The sequence below is a fragment of the Neoarius graeffei genome, chromosome 14, assembly GCF_027579695.1.
Source record: "Neoarius graeffei isolate fNeoGra1 chromosome 14, fNeoGra1.pri, whole genome shotgun sequence".
NCBI lineage: Eukaryota > Metazoa > Chordata > Actinopteri > Siluriformes > Ariidae > Neoarius > Neoarius graeffei.
Window position 1 is genome coordinate 38,505,147 of NC_083582.1, and position 20,596 is coordinate 38,525,742.

At 38.9% G+C, this 20,596-nt stretch overlaps 2 protein-coding genes across 5 annotated transcripts in view; both read left to right on the forward strand.

The window, feature by feature from the left end:
- The window catches only part of myof (myoferlin), a 93,787-nt gene extending 90,365 nt beyond the window's left edge, over positions 1-3,422 (forward strand). Inside the window, exons 52-53 of the mRNA XM_060939607.1 lie at positions 55-202; positions 343-3,422. Coding sequence (XP_060795590.1) covers positions 55-202; positions 343-381 — 187 coding nt within the window. The 3' untranslated portion in view covers positions 382-3,422. The remainder of the gene's footprint in view (positions 1-54; positions 203-342) is intronic.
- Positions 3,423-19,260: 15,838 nt separating this feature from the next.
- The window catches only part of sun1a (Sad1 and UNC84 domain containing 1a), a 58,572-nt gene continuing 57,236 nt past the window's right edge, over positions 19,261-20,596 (forward strand). For 3 of the 4 annotated variants that reach the window (XM_060939608.1, XM_060939609.1, XM_060939610.1), the window contains exons 1-2: positions 19,261-19,531; positions 20,080-20,232. In XM_060939608.1, coding sequence (XP_060795591.1) covers positions 20,156-20,232 — 77 coding nt within the window. In that variant the 5' untranslated portion in view covers positions 19,261-19,531; positions 20,080-20,155. The remainder of the gene's footprint in view (positions 19,532-20,079; positions 20,233-20,596) is intronic. The other variant, XM_060939611.1, reaches the window with a different exon arrangement.

Here is a 20,596-nt window from a genome sequence, read left to right on the forward strand (position 1 = left end):
TTAAAGCTTAATTTAATTCTGACATTTGGTAACATCATTTTTGGGTTCATTTAGCCGACCTGAAACTTCCTTCTTCTGGTTCACCAACCCATGCAAGACCTTGAAGTTCATTGTGTGGCGGAGATTCAAATGGCTGTTTATTGGCTTGATTATATTGCTGATAGTGCTGCTATTTGTTGGAATACTACTTTATTCATTGCCGGTAAGGACAACACTGAATTTAGCTAATAAAGAGCTGATAGTGTTTCCCAAATCATACAGTGCTATATTATAGTGAAGACAACTTCTTATTTCCCTTATATGGCAGGCAGTGCATTAATGATTCGTATTTTACTCTTGCAGAACTATATTTCAATGAAAATTGTGAAGCCACTTAAATGAGATGGACATCTGCTGCGGAGACACCGGAGTGACAGCCTGCAAGAACATACATTTTGTCTTGTAACTGATCCAAAGTATTTTTAAGAAGCTGTGCTGAAATACATAGAGGATATTATACAGTTGTGCGAAGATATGAAGTTTATCATCAGGTGGTGAACGTATATCATGAGTGAGCGAAGCAAATGAGTGAAAATATTTTCGGCATGACAAGATAAACTTCATATCTTCATGCCACCATGTAATGCTCTTTTTATTATATAGAAACATCCACAAAAAAAACCCCAAAACACCGCAAGTTAATCAAAAGAATTTTAATTTTTAACTGGTTCACCATTTTGACAACGAGCGTCAAGTCAATGGGAAAACACTGGGAGTGACGTCATCGATATCCTCATGAGTGAAGATATTGGAAAATATGTTAATCAGGTCCAGGATGTATTTCATATGAAAAATACGAGTTTTTCAACACAAGAAGATAAACTTCATGTGTTATTTTCTTTTTATTATCCCCTTTGGACACAAGGAAAAATGCTATGGAACTTCATGCTATGGAACTTCATGTGTACAATTGTTACACATTATGTCTGAAGGAGTTAAATAGACACATTCACAAACAAAAACTACCCAAGTTAATCCAGACAATTCATAGATTTCCTCATGAGTGAAGATATTGGGAAATATGTTACTCAATGTCCCGAATGTAGTTCGTGTGAAAAATATGAGTGGCGTATTTTATTTCTCAGTAAAACAATCCTGTCAATATAATAAAGTGTTTTACCTCACTCACTGCAGGTTATTATATCGGATTTTTCTTTCCCCATGGGATTGACACACGTGACACCATCATACTCACAACAATGGGCTCTTTTAATAGCAATCATATTTTTTTTAGCAACTCTGGCACCTTTGCAGTATATTAAGTCACTTAATCTGAACATTCAAAAACTGGTATATAAAAAAAATAAATAATGAAGCATATTTTAAAACTTTGAACCAAAAATGACTATTTTGGTCACATTGTCAATTTTTTTTCTTTAATAAATAGCATCTTTAACATGCCTTCCCTTAAACTGTAATAATAAAGATATCCAGGAAGGTGTTAATTTCACTCTGTGTCCATTCATGACCACCTCATTATCTGAAGCATCCATTTTACTGTCATTATGATATACAACCCCAAGTCAGAAAAGGTTGGAACGGTGTGTTGAAATTGAAATTAAAACTGAAAACAATGATTTGTAAATAATCTTTGACTTGTATTGCATTTAAAACAACACAGCAGCACATTATTTGATGTTTTACCTCATGAATTGTATTGTTTTTTCAAAATAAAGACATTTCAATTTTGATTCTTGCAACACATTTCAAAAAATTGGGACAGGAAAGCATTTACGATTTTATCATGTTGCTATTCCATCTCGCAACACTTAAAAGATGTTTCGGGACTGAAGACACCAAGTGATTAAGTGTTTCAGGTGTTATTTTGCCTCATTCTTCCTGCAAACAGATCTTAAAGTGTGCAACAGTATGGGGTCGTCATTATCATATTTTTCATTTCAAAATTCTCCACACATCCTCTCTTGGGGACAGAGGGGACAGGCACCCTCTTCTTCCACAGCCATGCCTTTGTAATGTGTGCAGAATGTGGTTTTGCATTGTCTTCTTGAAATATCCTTGGAAAAGATGTCATCTTGAAGGCAGTAAATGTTGCTCCAAAACCTCAAAGTACTTTTCTGCATTAATGCTGCCATCACAGAAATGTAAGTTACCTTTGCCAAGGGCACTGGCATAACCCCAGGCCAGTCAGACCCTGGCTTTTGGACTTGTTGCTGGTAACAGTCTGGATGGTCCTTTTTCTCTTTGCTCCAGAGCACACTGTGTTGATTTCTTCAGTAAAAAACTGGAATACTGATTCATCTGAACACAATCTATGTTTCCACTGTTTGATGGTCCATCCTAGATGCCTCTGAGCTCAGAGAATTCGACGGCACTTCTGGATACAGTTAACATAAGGCTTCCTTTTTGCACAGTAAAGTTTTAACTGGCATTTGTGGATGTAATTCCATATTGTAATATTTGACAAAGGTTTGCCAAAGTAATCCTGAGCCCATGTGGTTATATCAGCTAAAGATGAATGATGGTTCTTGATGCAGTGCCATCTGAGGAATCGGAGATCACGGGTGTTCGGCTTAGGCTTGTGCCTTTGACCTTTATGCACCAAAATTCCTCCAGATTCTTTGAACAGTTTAACAATATTATGCACCATAGAGAGTGAAATATCCAAATCCCTTCATATCTTTCTTTGAGGAACATTGTTTTTAAACACGTTAATAATTTTCTCATGCATTTGTTGACAAACTGGACATCCTCGGCCCATCTTTACTCCTCAAAGACCAGGCCTTTCCTGGATACTGATTTTGTTCCAAATCATGAATACAGTCACCTGTTGGCATCACCTGTTTCAAATCACATCATTATTTCATTGTTGTACCTCATTATTAGACCTAAATTGTCCCCATCCCAACTTTTTTTGGAATGTATTGCAGGTCTGAAATGCAGGAATGGATGTATATTAACAAATGAAATGAAGTTGACCAGATGAAACATGAACTATCTTGGGTTCATACTGTCTGCAATGAAATACAAGTCAAAGTAAATTTAGTAATCATTGCTTTCTTTTTTAATTTGCATTTTCTATACCATCCCAACTTTTTCTTATTTGGGGTTGTACATGATAAAACTACCTTTATGAATTTAGTAAACCAGTGGAGTTGTAACACATGAAATCACTTTGTGTTTTAAAACTGTTCTTTTTTTTTCTTCAAAAATTCAGAATCGAAACTCTCCCAATGACCTGCAAAATATGGATTATTGTTGGCTTTATGTCAGATTTCATGCTGGGAAAAAAAGGCATCAATTTTTTTTTTATAACAGTACATGATATTTTCTGGAATAAATATTTATAGAAATCATTTTCCAGCAACCTGTTCTGTATAATCACTTCTCCTGAGAGTGAAATAAAGATTTAAATTCTAACAACATTAGAGCTTTTATTATTATTATTATTATTATTATTATTATTTGTTTTACCAGTATGCAAATATATGCATAATTAGACGAAGACTCATTTGCATACAAAAAAATGTAAGTTTCTAGAAAGTTCGGAAAATTTCAATGCTTGCTAGATACAGATGGATATAAGGATCCGAGTGATTAAGTGGCAAAGATTAATTGTGGTGACATTTATTGTTTAAAAAAAAATACAGTTCATTTAATAATGACGTTTATTTCAGGTTGCTAGAGTGACGTCGTGATGACGTCAGGAATAAAAGGCGGAGCGACGCTCTGTGGAGGAGATAGCTCTGTTATCTGTCATTACTGCATCATCTCCCACAATAGTGTTTCGAATTACGCATATATATTTATTTTTTTAGTTACTCAAGTTCATGTTTAGACTTTTATTTATTGAGGAAAAAACAATTTCAACGCAGTCGACGTTTTCGTGGAGTGAAGGTGAGTGTAAGTCAGGAAAACTGAGAAAAACTGACTAGCATAAAAACAAACAAATTAGCAACCGTTTGAATGAAAGGGGGAAAAAACCCTAACAGCCCGGTTTATAGATGTTAGCCGCCATATTTTTGATAAACATAAATAAGTATGTTGTTTTGAAAGCACTTGTGCTCAGTTAGGTGTGTATCACTGCTGTTATCTGTTTGGCTATCTCACTATTTAACCACTCATTCACTCACTCACCCACCTGTGATGATCGATGGAGCTGCTTCTGTCCTAGCTTTAGGGTTGTTTTACAATCAGGGTACGCAAGCTAAAAATCACATTTAACACTTATTATCTTCAACATCAAAAGGCTTGACCAAATAAGCTTGGTTGTTTATTGTAGCCCTGTGATAGCTCTATTTACCATGCAAAAAAAATTTTGGTGATAACGTTATTTTTGGTGAATGTATGGCAATATATGTCATATTTTTAGTAAAATTACTCATGTCATTTAGAAAAAGTGCTTTTTTGACCACCGGTAGCTCCAAAAGGGATGCACTTAAATCATTCTTTATACCATAAAACAAATATTTGGTTCCATATCATTGGAAACATAGTTAAGTTTTAATGTTGAATGCCAGTAAGTTTTCAGACTATTTTGATCAAATTAGTATGTAATTGTGTCAAAAAAAAAGTCCTCTCCGAGACAGCTAATTTTTCAATATAAAATAACATCTAAAATGGGGCGGCACGGTGGTGTAGTGGTTAGCGCTGTCGCCTCACAGCAAGAAGGTCCTGGGTTCGAGCCCCGTGGCCGGCGAGGGCCTTTCTGTGTAGCGTTTGCATGTTCTCCCCATGTCCGCGTGGGTTTCCTCTGGGTGCTCCGGTTTCCCCCACAGTCCAAAGACATGCAGGTTAGGTTAACTGGTGACTCTAAATTGACCGTACAGTAGGTGTGAATGGTTGTCTGTGTCTGTGTCAGCCCTGTGATGACCTGGCGACTTGTCCAGGGTGTACCCCACCTTTCGCCCATAGTCAGCTGGGATGGGCTCCAGCTTGCCTGCGACCCTGTAGAAGGATAAAGCAGCTAGAGATAATGAGATGAGATATCTAAAATGATTATTTTCATCCTAAAATGTGGTCAAGATATTGGGACATAAATATTAGAGACAACTAACACAAAGCTTACAGCCTTATATTTAAAAGCACTATGGAAGTAGTGGATTCTGAATTGTCAAAAAAAAATGTCCTCTCCGAGAATCACTTCATTTGTTTCTCCCAGCCCTGCTTAAAGCTACACTTAATCTTCATCTTATAGCAGATTACACAAAACTACCATACACGTGTCAAAAAAATTACCTGAAATCTGTTCTTTAACTTGTCCTTCACTTAAAAACTGGTACAAGAACCAGTTTGAATCCATTTGAATTTTGGACCCCTGTGACACAAACTCTGTACCCTTATTGTAAAACAACCCTTTACTTTTCTGATTTTTTTTCATAGATTGTTTTGAGTGGAAAAAAAAAATACACAAGAAGGTCAGAGCCAACAACATTTAAAAGGATAAAAATGAAGAAAATAAAACCCAAACAAACCAAGAGTTAAACCAAGAAGTAAGGATTGAGTAAATTAGGTCATGGAAAACCTATGCACTGATCCAAGTTAAAAAGTCAGGAATTTCTGGAACATTTTACCTAGCAGAAGTGATTTTTTTTTTTTTCTTTAAATCTAAATTGCAGTTTTCAGTTCGGAGACGTTTATGTAAGGGGTCTCCAGTGTCAGCTCTTTGTAATAGATAGTGATTAAGTTTTGTGCCATTGGCAAGTCTTTATGGTGCAGGACTTTCCGGTTTCTCGGTAACATGATAAGCTGTTGTTTTTGGCTGAGTCATTTCAAGACAGATAGATAGGAGGGGGAAAAAAAAAAACAAGGCTGGTATGGGAATGACTGTTTAAATGTTTAGACACCTGACCTTCACACTCGTGTGGTTCTTCATCAAACTGTTGCCTGCAATGTTGGAAGTGCACAGTTGTATAGGATGTCTTTATATGTTGTACACTTTTTTAGAAAATATATATACATGTTATTTACCAGCTGGGAGGTCCGTATCATGAGATACCGTGATCGAGGTCTTGAAAGTACTGAGCGAGGCCCTCTGGGCCGAGGTTAGTATTCAAGGCCGAGGTCACGGTATTTCGCCATACGGACCGACCTTAAGCTGGTAAATAATATACCTTTATTTTTTTCTTTACCAAATTCTAACAGAAAACGAGAGCGCCCGAAAGGGAAAACTGAGCTGAGCCGTCGTTTTGAATCCTCATTCACGGCTGTAATGCAAATTGCTTCCTCCTTGGTATACAAGTGCACTTCCATGGCAGGAAAAAAACTACATTTTGCCACCTATGTAGTCCCCTATTTATACAAAATTGAGTCATTCAGGATTCAGCCATGTTTTTGCTCAGCGTTAGCAAGTTAGAAGTTAGCTTTCTCCTGAAATGTTTTATTTCATTTCTTCTTCCTCAGGGTAGTAAAACTCGCTTTCGCTGTGAAGACTGTCGTTATCGCTATCCATGCTGTAAAATTAATGCTATTTTCCTGAGAAATGCTGGCAAAAATTTATAAGATTTTTGATAATCTTATAAATAAATCTTATTAAAAAAAAAGAGAGAAATGTTGACAAATTCTACTATGTTTGTTGTGAACGAGCTAGTCGCCAGAGGTCCGTAACTGGGGTCTGTACCGTAGGATACGGACCCGCTCGCCAGCCAATCAGAGCGCAGGATTTGATGGAAACTGCACCGTGGAAAAAAAATAAAGTACATTATTGTACCTTTAGGGATACACTGGCTTGTCACTGGGGCAGTACCCACTAAGGTACTTATTTGTACCCTTTAGTTACTGCTTGGGAACATGTGTACCTTTTTGTCCATTTAAAAAAGTGTGCATATGGATACCATAAGGACCAATAATGTGCCCTAGGGGGTACATTAGTGTAGATTATACCTTGTGGGACAGAAAGGGACTCCTACTGTGTCCCTATTTCTGACAGTGTAGCTTTACATTTTTCCTTCACTGGAATTAAGAGGCCCAAACCTGTTTCAGCATGAGGATACCCCTGTGCACAAAGCAAGCTCTATGGAGACATGGTTTGTCAACACTGAAGTGGAAGAACTTGAGTGTTTTGCGTAGAGTCCTGACCTCAACCCCACTGAACACCTTTGGGATGAACTGAAATGCTGACTGCATCCCAGGCCTCATTGCCTGGCTTCAGTAATGGTCTTTTGGCTGAATGGGGCAATTCTCACAGCCACACTCAAATCTAGTGGAAAGCCTTCCCAGAAGCATGGAGGTGATTTTATAACAGTAAAGCAGGAACTAAATCTAGAATGGGATGTTCAACAAGCACAAAGTGTGTAATGGTCAGGTGTGCACAAACTTTTAAGCATATAGTGTATAATGTAAATGATCACAAATAGAAGTTGGTTCTTGTTGAATTCATGTTCTATAACATTAAATGATATGCTGTTGCAGGAAAATGATTCACTTCTATTTGACTCTGTGCCCAATCTGTATTCCTTTAACAGCAAGCACTCTTGTTTTAGTCCTGACTTAACAAATGCCTTTAGGCTGACTCTTTCAGACTTTTGTGGAACCAAGCCAACAGTGCCAAGAGTAAGAAAATTGCACAAGTGGTATGAAGAAGCAAGGCTGGGCCTGACTTCATTTTAGCCCATACTGTAAATCTGCGCAGCCTGTCAGTAACAGTTGAGTAACGTTGTTTCTTCGGTTCAGCTGATGTTTCCTCAGCACACTTCACTGAGACAGCCGTGATTGAAACGGCACACGTGAAAAATATTCACATGTATTAAACTTGAACGAAGTGAAATGTTTAGTTTATGTCCTAATCCTTTTCCCCCCACAATGCATTTGGAGAAGAAAAGGAAATGCACAAAGTACAATTTATATAAACCGGCAGAACCAATGAGGTGTTTTTTGGTTTGAACTAAAGTCGCAGCTTTTTTTTTTGTGCCATGTTTAGTATTCAGAGGAAACATGGCATGAACTCAGCATCACAGACTTTAAGAGTGTCTGTAATAATTGGCTCCACATCATAATTATTATGCCATCAATGAGACTTTGTGAGATAATGCACTTTACCCTCCTAGTTTCATTGTTAAACTGTTGATGGATATTAGTTTTTAGCCTTCTGATGTAATATCATAACCAGGCATCACTACTTAACAGGCACAGAGATGCTCTGCACGGGCAATGGTCATGTAATTTTTATGCAGTATTCAGCAGAGGTGGACTGTAATGAAGTACAGTTACTTGAGTACTGTACTTAAGTACACTTTTTGAGTATCTGTATTTGAGTATTTCTTTGGCAACTTCACTACATTTGAAAGACAAATATCGTACTTTTTTACTCCACTATATTTCTATCGGTCCTTGTTACTATGAAGCAGCTTTGAAAATGGAGGTGTTTTTCTTTTCTAAAACATGACCTTGTTTTTTCGCAGGTGACACTGAGAGAAAAAAGTCCTTCCCATGCCACGTGGTGGCGCCGATCTCCGTTTCCATAGCCCTCTGCCTCTCACCTATTACATAGCTAGGGTTACGGTGGGGGGCTAGTCCTCTGGTAACCGCGAGAGTTTGACTCCCCACTCGCATCTGTATTGCAGCGTGCCTTGCCAGACGGCAGTAGGTACCATTTTTATGATCGTCTTTGGTATGACCCGACCATGAGTAGAACTCGTGATCTCCCAATCGAGAAGCGGACACGCTAACCACTAGGCCAACTCACGGTGTGACACTGAGACAGCCTATCAGTAATCACTAGGGTCACATCCATAGACTGTATAAAATCAAGATAAAGGATTTCTCCGCAGTATTATTTAACACAATCAGTTGATGGCAGAATGGAAGGAGGTGCTTCTTCTGGGGAATGCACACACTCATGGCTATAGCTAGAACCCATGTTTCAGTTTTCTGAAAGGAATAGAGTTGTTTTGTTTTAAATGTTTGCCTACAAAAACTGTGATGACCCTGGACAAGTCGCCAGGTCATCACAGGGCTGACACACAGACACAACCATTCACACACTCAGTCACACCTACGGTCAATGTATGCTGTGTTCACACTTATACCGGTACGATAGTGGTATAACTGTATCGATACAACGTATACCGGTACAGTTTAGTGCATCTGTCCACACTAGCAAGAAATGTTTGCGGTTTTCTTTCACGGAAGTTGAAATGCGCGTGCGCAAAATGTTTCCGTGGTTACCGAGTAACTTCCTTCCGAGAATATGGCGGATGAAACATGTGTGTGCTTTTTGTTGTCAATGTACAGTCTGTATTTCTGGTGGTCATTTTTTCAGTCGAATCGTATAAAACTCGCGAGGCAGTTGAGAAAGAAACAAACGAATCTCCGTTCTTCACTATTTTATTCAGCGAAGACATCGATTGAGGTGTGTGACTTTGCGCATGCGCGTTATATTTGTATCGATACAGAGCCGCTTCATCTGTCCACACTATGCGAAGCGCTACAGTACCGATACTGTACCGGTACAAAACCCATACATTTGTGGGTTTTGTACCGATACAGTTATACCGCTACAGTACCGGTATAGTTGCTAGTGTGGACAGGTGTTGCAGTATAAAAGTAGTTTCGTATCGGTACAAAATCCCTAGTGTGGACAGGGTATTAGTCACCAGTTAACATAACCTGCATGTCTTTGGACTGTGGGGGAAACCGGAGCACCCAGAGGAAACCCACGCGGACAACATGCAAAGGCCCTCGCCGGCCACGGGGCTCGAACCCGGACCTTCTTGCTGTGAGGCGACAGCACTAACCACTACACCACCGTGCTGCCATGGACAGTATTGCTGGAATTTTTTGTTTTGATGTCCGATGGTCTTGCATTTTTTTTTTTTTGTCTTGCTTAAAGCAGTGCTGCTGTTGGGCGATTATTAAGCTCGAGGTGTGGACCTGGGTTTTAAGCATGTTGGATTATCACTTTTATTTTCTGAGCAAGCTGCATTTACAGCTATTCCACTGTCTTCCTGATTAACATGCAAATGCATGTGTACACACACTGCCAGAGCTGGGTCAGAACACTACCATGCTGCTTTGTGGGGGTAGGGAGGAGTGACAATTAAAAAAAAAAAAAGACTGGTTCTTTATCATTTCAGTTGTTTCATTTTGTAACATTCTACCAGGCGTTTATTCTACCGGTTCTACAAGTTAGTCAGTAAATCCAGTCGGTTGTTTCAGAGGCATTAGGTTTTGTAAGCGCTGTGGCAATAATACAATGATGCATTGACAGAAAATGTACTTTTAAGTATTTTTAAAAGCAAATACTTCAGCAGCCAGTTTCACTAAAGTAGTTTAGACTGGTCTATGGGTTAAGATTGGTCTTAAGTTTCTTTATAGACCAGTCTAATGCAAGTAAGACAGTTTCACAAAAGTTAAGACTTTTTTTTTTTTTAAGTCTAATTTTAGGCTTAAAAAGTAAGACACACTCTCCCCAGTCTAATATGGGTCTAAGAAAGCTTGAAATGTTAAGGGAGTGAAGTACATTGCAAGTATGTAATACACAAATTTAGGCTATTATAATCTAACTATAAAGTATTCAATAAAGAACAGTGTAATGCCAGCTTATTCATTTTATTACTTATAAATAATATAAATATATATAAATAATATAAATATATCAATTCATGTATGCATATAATTACATCACCACTCATCACTTATCTCTCTGTCTCTCATTTTATATATATATATATATATATATATATATATATATATATATATATATATATATATATATATATATATATATATATACACACACACACTACTACATCACTCCTCCATCTGCGTGAGTCTCTTCAATTTAAGTTGCAGTCTTTCCTTTTGGAGCTGCAAGACCTCAAGCTCCAGAAGGAGTTTTTTCTCCTCCAGATGAAGGTTGTTGTATTGCTTGTCAAGCACCATGGCCATGGTGGTGGTTCTGTACTTTGACTTAAGTCAAAATTTGACTGTACAACTTTCACTAGTATTGGAGTAACATTTGACTGGTGGGATCTGTACTTTGACTTAAGTAATGAAGTTGGGTACTTTGTCTACCTCTGGTATTCAGAGTCCTAGATTATTTGTTCCAAATGTGCTGCCAACAGTGGTGTGGCAATGTGCCCTCTGGTGGACAAACTACACAGCAACTCAGAACATGGTTAAAGGATCCATCTTCTGTGTCTCCGGTTCTTTTTAATCGTCGTTTGGTGGTTATAAATGCCGATACAACTTTATCTGCAATGAGAGCATATTGGGCAATAAGATCTGCATTACGATTTATCAGCTGTGCCCTAGTTTGGCAATAGTAGTAGTATTTTTTTTATTTTTAAACATGCTTCACTATAGAAATTTGTTTTTGGAGAAGCAGCTGCTTAATAAACTTTGAAAGGTGAGTGAATAAATAGGCAGATGGGTTCATAAATCAAAACACAGGGTGAAGTTGATGTGTACAGTTAAATATTTGAAGATGGTTAACGCAAAACACTTCCGGGGACAGGCAGTATAGCTTTTAAAGATGCATGTCCATCCATTACCGGGGTCACATCAGTGTTTTTGAGAGCTTCTTGAGTAATAATTTAAGGCTGTTTTGTTTTTAATGTGTTATTATCTATTGATTAACACCAGTAGGCTCTGAAAGCAAGATGGGATGTTTACATAAAAAAAAAAGGTCAAACAAACTGTGTGCATTTTTAGGACAATGTTATGACTGTAATCAGTTCAATAAATGTTTTGTTAAATAATAGTTGTGGAACTCTCCCACAATGTTAAGCAAAGCACTTCAGAATAATTCACACAGGTATGTACTTCCGCCTCTGTTATCTCCATGCTCTAACTTTTTTTTTTTTTTTTTTTTTTTTAGTAAATTTATAGGCCCATGTTTGGCATGCAGGCTTTGAGCTTGATATCTAGTTTCTAAATGGTATGGCAGCAGCCTCTATTTCTCTGCACTCAGAGATGACTGTGCTAAAAGCTACTGTTATAAACATGCTACGTTGCTTCCTCTGTTGAAGCTATCAAACCTACAGGACAGTGTGGCGTTGCTGACAGAACGAAATCAAATAAACGTAAATTAATGGACTAATTCTGCATGTAGCCAAAGTGTTTGTTTAGATGTTTTGGGGCAGGGGGAATTGGGATGGGGTGGGATGGCGCTAATGCTTACCCTCTCCCAGCTTAGAATGACGACAGTGTGATTGATGCCGACAGCTTTTGTGTCACTGACTTGCTTGTTTTGTCTTCCAGTATTCTCCCCAATTTGACCATTTTGCTAATTCCCCACCCACCAGCCAGCTCTTGCCATCATAACGGTTACCAACCAGAGAAGGTGAAGACTAGCATGTGCTTCTTCTGAGACACATGAAACCAGCCAACCACATCTTTTGTGACTGCTGCTCATGCTGCATCACAGGGCGGCATAACACAGACTGAGGAAAGCACTACCTGCCCTCTTTAGCATAGATGAGCTCACAGATGCCCACAACTGGTTAGTGTTGCTGTGAGTTGGCCCCATATGTACAGCCCCTGATCCATCCTCATACCCTACTTATGGCGGAGGTTCTCATCGCTTTGCGCCAGTGGAGGAAAGATACAGCCGAAAGATACACAGAAGATGGCTTTGGGCATTTAATACAAACAGTTTTTTGCTATGATTGATTAGGACTGCAGTTGCCATGAACAGTTTTGCACTCAAGTCTCCCTCAATGAACAGTTGATAACTTCAACAAAAGACTTCGTCAAAACTGTAATGAATTTCTTGGTTACACAGTTTCACTTTTGACCATATAAGACATGGTTATAGAAGCGTGTTATTTATAATCGTGCTATCAGTTCTCACCCAAATGAGGACCTCCCTTTTGAGTTTGGTTCCTCTCAAGGTTTCTTCATGTTGTCTTGGAGTTTTTCCTTGCTCCAGTCACCTCAGGCTTGCTCATTAGGGATTAATTTATTTATTCATATGGTTAAAATATATTTTTCTGTAAAGCTCCTTTGTGACGGTGTCTATTGCTAAATGTTATATGAATAAATTGACTTGATAGAGGAGAGTCAGTATGGTAACCCTCCCACTGAAGTTTTCTCTGTCTCCTAGCTATGGATAATTGTAGCATCGTTTCACCACAGAAAAGTTTTATCAAGTAGAAAGGTTTACCGTTGACTGTGTGCTGCCATGTTGTGATGTCATGTTTGTGATATCACAATTCAGGCAAGGTAGATGTTGGACTTCTGACTCAAATGACAATTTCTGTTGGATTTCTCCATGTTGGAGGATGGATTTTTCCATATAAACTGGGTACTGTGGGGGTACCCCACTAAATGTACTGTCAATAAACTATATGGTTTTGAATGGTGATGTTGGTTTTAATTTGAAATAAAATGATGAAAGAAATAATACAGATAAAACTAAATCTTTGATGTGAATACTCCTATTCAGAATTTGGCAAAAATTCTGCAAATTTGTGGAAAAATGGCGGCTTGATCTGGGACATGATAAATGGTTGACTACATGGCATTCCCTTAAAAAGGTTGTCGTCCACTGAAAAGTCTACACTTATCACTAATTGTATTTTAAGTTGTAACTTTATACACCTAAGGATTGGTGCACTCACAGAATCATAACCGTAATAAAACATCATGCAAAATATTTGATCACCGTTGTAACTCCATTTTCCACATACCCAAAACCAATACGATCTTGTGTTTTGATCTAAGCGGAAAGCCTCAGGGTCAAGGTCACTACCTCACCAAAAGTAGTAACTTAAAATCACTACGCCATATAAACATTTAGTTATAAATCTGCAATTTTGTTTTTTAAAACGAAAGCTGAAAGTTAGGTATAGAATGTTTCTTACAGAATATATGTTACAATGGTAGCTGGTCTTGTATGAATTTCTGAGCTATAAAGAGTTGTGGTCTATTTTTTACTGTAGCGTGTTTTGTGTGCGGGGAAGGACACACATTAACAATTTGCATGTGTAGAATGGAATTTTCCACTCCAACAGTTAGAAGTTGATCGTGCTTCCATTTGCGGTCTCTGTTACGCGAGTGATCTGTTTGGACATTATCACTAAAAAGGTGAGTTTTGACAGTTTTATTGTTTGTCTTGCAGTATAAGGCAATAGAATGTTCATCTTACTTTCATATTTCGTAGTTTTTGTGTATTTTTGGCCAGTATTTTGCAACCATGGTCAATTTAGATTGAACTTTTGATAGAATCTACGGCCAGTCATTTTGCCCCGCCTCGTGCCCCGTCCGGTGCGGTACTGATGTCCCGTTGCTCGCGTGCCGCAGCAGAGACCCACGTGACCTTCAGCCGGTACAGTCACTGTTCTTTTACCAGCGCTGTTATTCTCATCTTGCCGGTGTGTTCTTGATTTTTTTTTTTTTTTCCATTGTGTCTTATTGTCCTATTTCGCCATATCAAACGCCCAAAATGGATCATATTATTCATATTTAAGTGAATAATCAATTCAGTCATCATAACTTGGCATTTTTGACCCAAGCAATCAAAGAGGAAATTTGTTTAATATTTTCACTCCTCTGTGAAGGAGGGGCTTTAATTCTTCATGATGTAGTTATTTTATATGTAAATCAATTTTACAAAAGCATTTGAATTGTAATCAAAAAAATTTCACAGTGGAGGCCAGATAAAGCAAGATACTATATTCTTATTAAACATGACAAAAGAAACATTGAGTGTTAGGTAAATGCAAAAAAAAGTAAAATTAGAAAACTTTTTTTTTTTTTTTTTTTTTAAACCATAATGTCCCAAATGAGAGACTGGAGATATATATATATAAATAAAAAAAATAAACCTGATTCAGATAGCGCTGGATACTTCTGTGGAAAGATGTGAGCAAGGACGGCTCATGCGCATCACCATTTTTCTTTGTTGTGGACGTGAAAAAGTTGCACAGCAACATGTTTAGTTCTTCGCCAGGTATGTCTTCCACCTTTCGACCTTCATTTAGGTTTCAATAGAACTTCCCAAAGACATTTAGGTAGTCTTTTTTTTTGGTATTTTCTGCCCTTTGCTCCTCGATAAACTGCTGGATTTGCTCAGCATTAGCAACAGTTACAGGTTTTCGGCTTTCTCCTGAAATGTTTTTCTTTTATTTAGTCTTCATCAGGGTAGTAAAACTTGCTTTCGCTGTGAACACTGTCGTTATCACTATCCATGCTGTAAAATTAATGCTATTATACTGAGAAATGCAAAAAGAAATGTTGACAGATTGCTACTGTTTGTTGTGAACGAGCGAGTCGCTAAAGGTCCGTAACCAGGGTCCATATTGTAGGATTCTGGACTGCTCGCAAGCCAATCGGAGCACACGATTTGATGGAAACTGGACCGTGGGGAAAAAAAAAAAGTACATTTATTGTACCTTTAGGGGTACAACAGCTTGTCACCAGGGCAGTACCTTACTTATTTGCAGAGGTGGACAGTAACAAAGTACATTTACTTGAGTACTGTACTTAAGTAAACTGAGTATCTGTACTTTACTCAAGTATTTTTTTTTTTTGGCTAACTTATGACTTTAACTTCACTACACTTTGAAAGGCAAATATCGTACTTGTCACTCTACGCTTCTATCAGGGTCCTCGTTACTATGAAGCAGCTTTGAAAGTGGATGTTTTTTCTTTCCTAAAACATGATTGGCTTTTTTGCAGGTGACACTGAGAGAAGCTATCAGTAATCACTAGGGTCACGTCCATAGACTGTATAAAATCAAGTTCAGTGATTTCTCAGCAGCATTATTTGAACACAATCAGTTGATGGCAGAATGGAAGGAGGCGGTTCTTCTGGGGAACACATGCACTCATGGCTATAGCTAGAACCCATGTTTCAGTTTTCTGAAAGGATTAAAGATTTTTGTTTTAAGTGTTTGCCGAAAATGAACCACATCACGGCCTGCAAAAACTCGCCATCCAACCTGTGGAAGCATATTGAGGTATACGTTTTATTCCAGGAGAAAGCTTGCAACAAGGTTGTCTGTGCTTTTAGAGCTAGTGATATTGTTGCAATGGCTCTGCAGCCTGGTTAGTCAAATTACCCCCCCCGATTTGCCCACCAAGTTGCCATAGCCTTGTCCATGGCTGACGTTAACACATGGCTAGTTAACTTGGACACTGTTAGTTGGCATGTAAAAATGGAGTTATGCTAGCATGAATAATGCTAACTTATCAGAAGTCCTTTCAGAAATGTTTTAGCATAATCTTGCCAAACAATGTAGATTTTTTTTTTCTTTTCTAGTAGCATTAACTACCCAATATGATTTCGAGTTTGAAAAGAGTTTGCTAGCGTCTGATGGAGTTTCACTGACTAGCTAGCTTAATGTTAAAACACCATGATGGCAAAGCATGCGTTCCTTGTGAATTCACATTTCTGTCTTTGGTAATGGCATGAGGTTTTGTAAGCGTTGTGGCAGTAATACAACAATGCATTGACAGAAAATGTACTTTTAATACTTAAATATTTTTAAACGCAAGTACTTCAGTACTTTGACTTGGGTAAATTGACTGGAGAACTTTCACTTGTATCTGAGTAACATTTAACCAGTGAGATCTGACTTAAGTGATGAAGTTGGGGACTTTATCCACCTCTGCTTATTTGTACGCTTTAGATACTGCTTGGGAACACATGCACCTTTTTGTCTCTAAAAAAGTACACATAATTACTCTAAGGACTAATAATGTGCTCGAGGGGGTATATTAGTGTAGATTGTACCTTGAGGACAGAAATTGAGCCCTACTGTACTCCTATTTCTGACAAGGAATAGGAGGATGCCATATTTCTTTTGATGGTTTGTATTTTATTTATCTTTTTAATGTTAACACAGGGCGGCACGGTGGTGTAGTGGTTAGTGCTGTCGCCTCACAGCAAGAAGGTCTGGGTTTGAGCCCCGTGGCCGACGAGGGCCTTTCTGTGTGGAGTTTGCATGTTCTCCCCGTGTCCGCGTGGGTTTCCTCTGGGTGCTCCGGTTTCCCCCACAGTCCAAAGACATGCAGGTTAGGTTAACTGGTGACTCTAAATTGACCGTAGGTGTGAGTGTGAATGGTTGTGTCTCTGTGTCAGCCCTGCGATGATTTGGCAGCTTGTCCAGGGTGTACCCCGCCTCTCACCCATAGTCAGCTAGGATAGGCTCCAGCTTGCCTGCGACCCTGTAGAACAGGATAAAGCAACTAGAGATAATGAGGATGAGATGTTAACACAGTAAGCCTGCACTGTGGTGTTTGGTGTTTATCCCTGATGGTGTGCGTTTGGATCAGTATGGTGGACACTGAAATGTGATCTGTGTGTACGTGTGCATGTTTCTATGCACTACTGAGGACCAAATGTCCCCAACTGTCAGGGAAAATCTGACCATTGTGACCTTTTCACAAGGAAATTCTTGTTTTTAACAGAAATTAAAAAAAAAAAAAAAAGTCTTATTAATGAGGTGAAGGTTGGGTTTGGTTGCAGGCACAGTATGTATTAGTATAGGTAATTGTATGGGGCCGGGTAAAATTAAGGATTAATTTTAGGAGTGATTTCAAAGTTTTGAAAATTGCCCGAGTCGCAAAGCACAAAACTTTGAAATCATGAGTGAAATTGATCCTTAATTTTACGAGGAACCATACGATTACTTGTTTATAATAATAGGGCCAAATTCATACGTCGGAAGCCATTCAAGTTCACAACATTTGTCATTCACGTTATCTTGCACGTTTGAATCAGTTTGTAAAGCGTCTTTCAACATGACACAGCGACACGAGGATTTTGAGGTTTATCATTTCTTCGTCAAATATAGCGTAACACGGCATTGCTGAGTCAGCCATGGATCCCAGACGTCCGCTATTTAGCGGAATTCCGCTATTTTTCTAGCCAAAGTGTTGTTGTTTTTTTTTAAGTCTCTTGTATATCCGTTAAAATGTGTTTTTTTTTTTTTTTTTTTTTCAAGTAAAATGACCAGCAGAATACGTTCTTATTTGGTTTGCTTGTTTAGCGATGTTCGCCGGCTTCGTTTGTTCTCGTTGACATTCGGGAACACTCGGAAGCTAAATTGATGTAAATACCGCGAGACTGTACGCGATAGAACGAGAAAACAATATGGCTGCGCCCATTTGCTAGAAAACGTGCTTTAACTCCGTTCGTGCTTTTGTTTCTAATGCAGTGAACTTAATTCAATGTGTCATGGAAAGCGTAGTTGCGCTTAGCCAGAGAGGAAGTTGAATCCAAGAAGAGATTAATGAATGTGGTTAATACAGAACTTGAAACAAAAGCTCATGTGAACAGAGTAGCCAAGAAACGATCCAAAAGAGCACTGCAGGAGCATCAGAAAAAGCAGAAGGAAAGATCAGAGAAACAAAAGCAGAGAAAACTGGAGGGAAGATCACAGAATGCACCCCAGAAAAGAGCATTAAATTCCTCTGCAGTGAAACCTTTCAAAAAGAGAGAGGTTTAAATCGAATATCTCCAATATTTGCTGTACATATGTATATATCTAATATTACTGAATCATTGATTTCTGCTCATTCATGATTTTTGAAAAATGAATGTGGCTTATATTAGACTAGTATTGACATTAACTCGAAACAAAAAATAAACAAATAAGATGAACTATGGATACTATTGTTATATTATAACAAAATTAGTGGAATATTTAGACAAGTATATTCTTCAAAGCTACATTTTCATCTAATTTTTATAAATATTTTTTTGCCACTTGTCATAGATTACAAAATATGGCATCAAATAGATACACATTATTGTTAAATTCTGTTGCTTTTCTATGTTAAATCTATGTAAAAAATGTGTTCTATAGCATCTTTAAATGTTAAAATCTCAACAGCTTCAGGGGGCTTCGCCCGCTGTACCCCCAAAGTGCTTGCAGCCCCCTTGACCCATGCTGATAGTTTCTTACATTCCTCTATTTTTTTTTTCAATTACTGCTGGGATCCCTGGTCAGCAGAGTCAGCCATTTTGCTAGCAAAATTTGCTAATTTTTGTAACCGTAACCAAGCAACGAACTAGCCAATAGCACTTCAGAAATACGGCCCCGTGTTAAGGAAAACAGCCCTCCTTGATTGACCAATCAGAAGTGAGTAATTTGGCCCTGTGTATTATAAACCGCGTTAATGATTAGATCAACGGAAGGGTCGCACGAGGATGGTGAGACGAACGTGTGTGCGCGCGCGCTGTTTGTTTAAGGGCCGGGGCAGTTTCTCCGCCTCGGCTCGCTCCTCCCCCTCTTCCCTCCCCCTCTTCCCTCTTCCCTCCCCCTCCCTCCTCCCCCTCTTCCCTCCCCCTCCCGCTGTTTCACAGAGGCCATATTGGTGTTGTGTAGGAATCGGGCGCGAGCGGAGCTTCGAGTTTCCCAACGGCGCTTCAGTGTTTGTTCGGATTACTCACGCCCACCGCGACACGCCTAAACGGTGTGTGTGTGTCTGTGTGTTGCGTGAACAGGTGGCTTCGCGGTGTAACCGGCAGCAGTGCGCGTTGTTTTTGTGAACAGCGTTATTTTTATTTTTGGAGAATTACATAAGAGTCGGAGCAGCGACGCTCATGGTACTGCAGTGAGTGGCGCGCGCGCGCTGTACAGAGGTAGGTGTTTGTACACACTGCTCCGGGATCGGGTTTATACCCCCGGACAGCGCAGAGCCTCACCTCCCGCCTGTGTGCTGATCAGTGTGGTGTGGCTTTTTTTCCCTATAGGACACGAGAATGGGGGTGAAACTAGCACTCACTCCGGCTTGACCTTGTGTCTTGTTATAATTCTAGTTGAAATGAATCTGTCTGTGATGTCTGCTCTGGATAATATTTCTAATATTGTCCCGTCACGTTATTTCCATTTAATCTGGCTCATACTTATTTATTATTATTATTATTATTATTGTGTATCTATCTAACCGTCCTGCCCGGCTCTTGAGGACAGCTCTGGGATTGTAGGACAGAGCTGAGCTGTTGGGAGTGTCTTGGCCTTCTTCCATGAGGCTCAGCGCCACATAATCCACCTCATCCTGCAGCCAGATCTTAGTATTAAACACATGAGCCAACCCGAAGATGTGTGTTTTAATATGTAGTGGAGTTGTTGAACTGAAGGGTTGTGCGTGTATGTGACTGGGACTCTCTCTCTGTGTGTGTGTGTGCAGAAACACACTGCGCTCTGCTCTGTTGCTGAGTGAACTCCATTGCCTTGACTCTTGCAGTCTGAGCTGAAAGGAGACCATGGTGTATTCAAAAGTGCGCACACGCACTGCTCAACAGCATGATCCAGACAACACAGGCTATACCTATGCTCTCAGGTGAGCGCCTGCTTCATTGGGTTTTTTTTTTTTCTTCTAAATCTCTGTGCACGACTGAATTTGATGACCGGGAAAGGTTTACTGAGGCAGTCCAATCTCATTTATTCATGTTTTGGACATGTTATAGCCCAAGTCTATGGTTGAACTTGATTAGTGTTTAAAATGCCATTAAAGCCAAATCAAAAATGTTTCTGCTGGCTTTTTTTTAAATTTATTTTCCGCCAAATATTTGTTCAAATTAACGTGAGACAAACCTTACTATTGTCTTGCGTTGATATGATTTGATATTTAGGCACTGCCCAAAAGCGGGGCTCCCGAGGAGTGTATGAGCAAAGTATCTGCAAGGGCACAAAACTTAACCTGA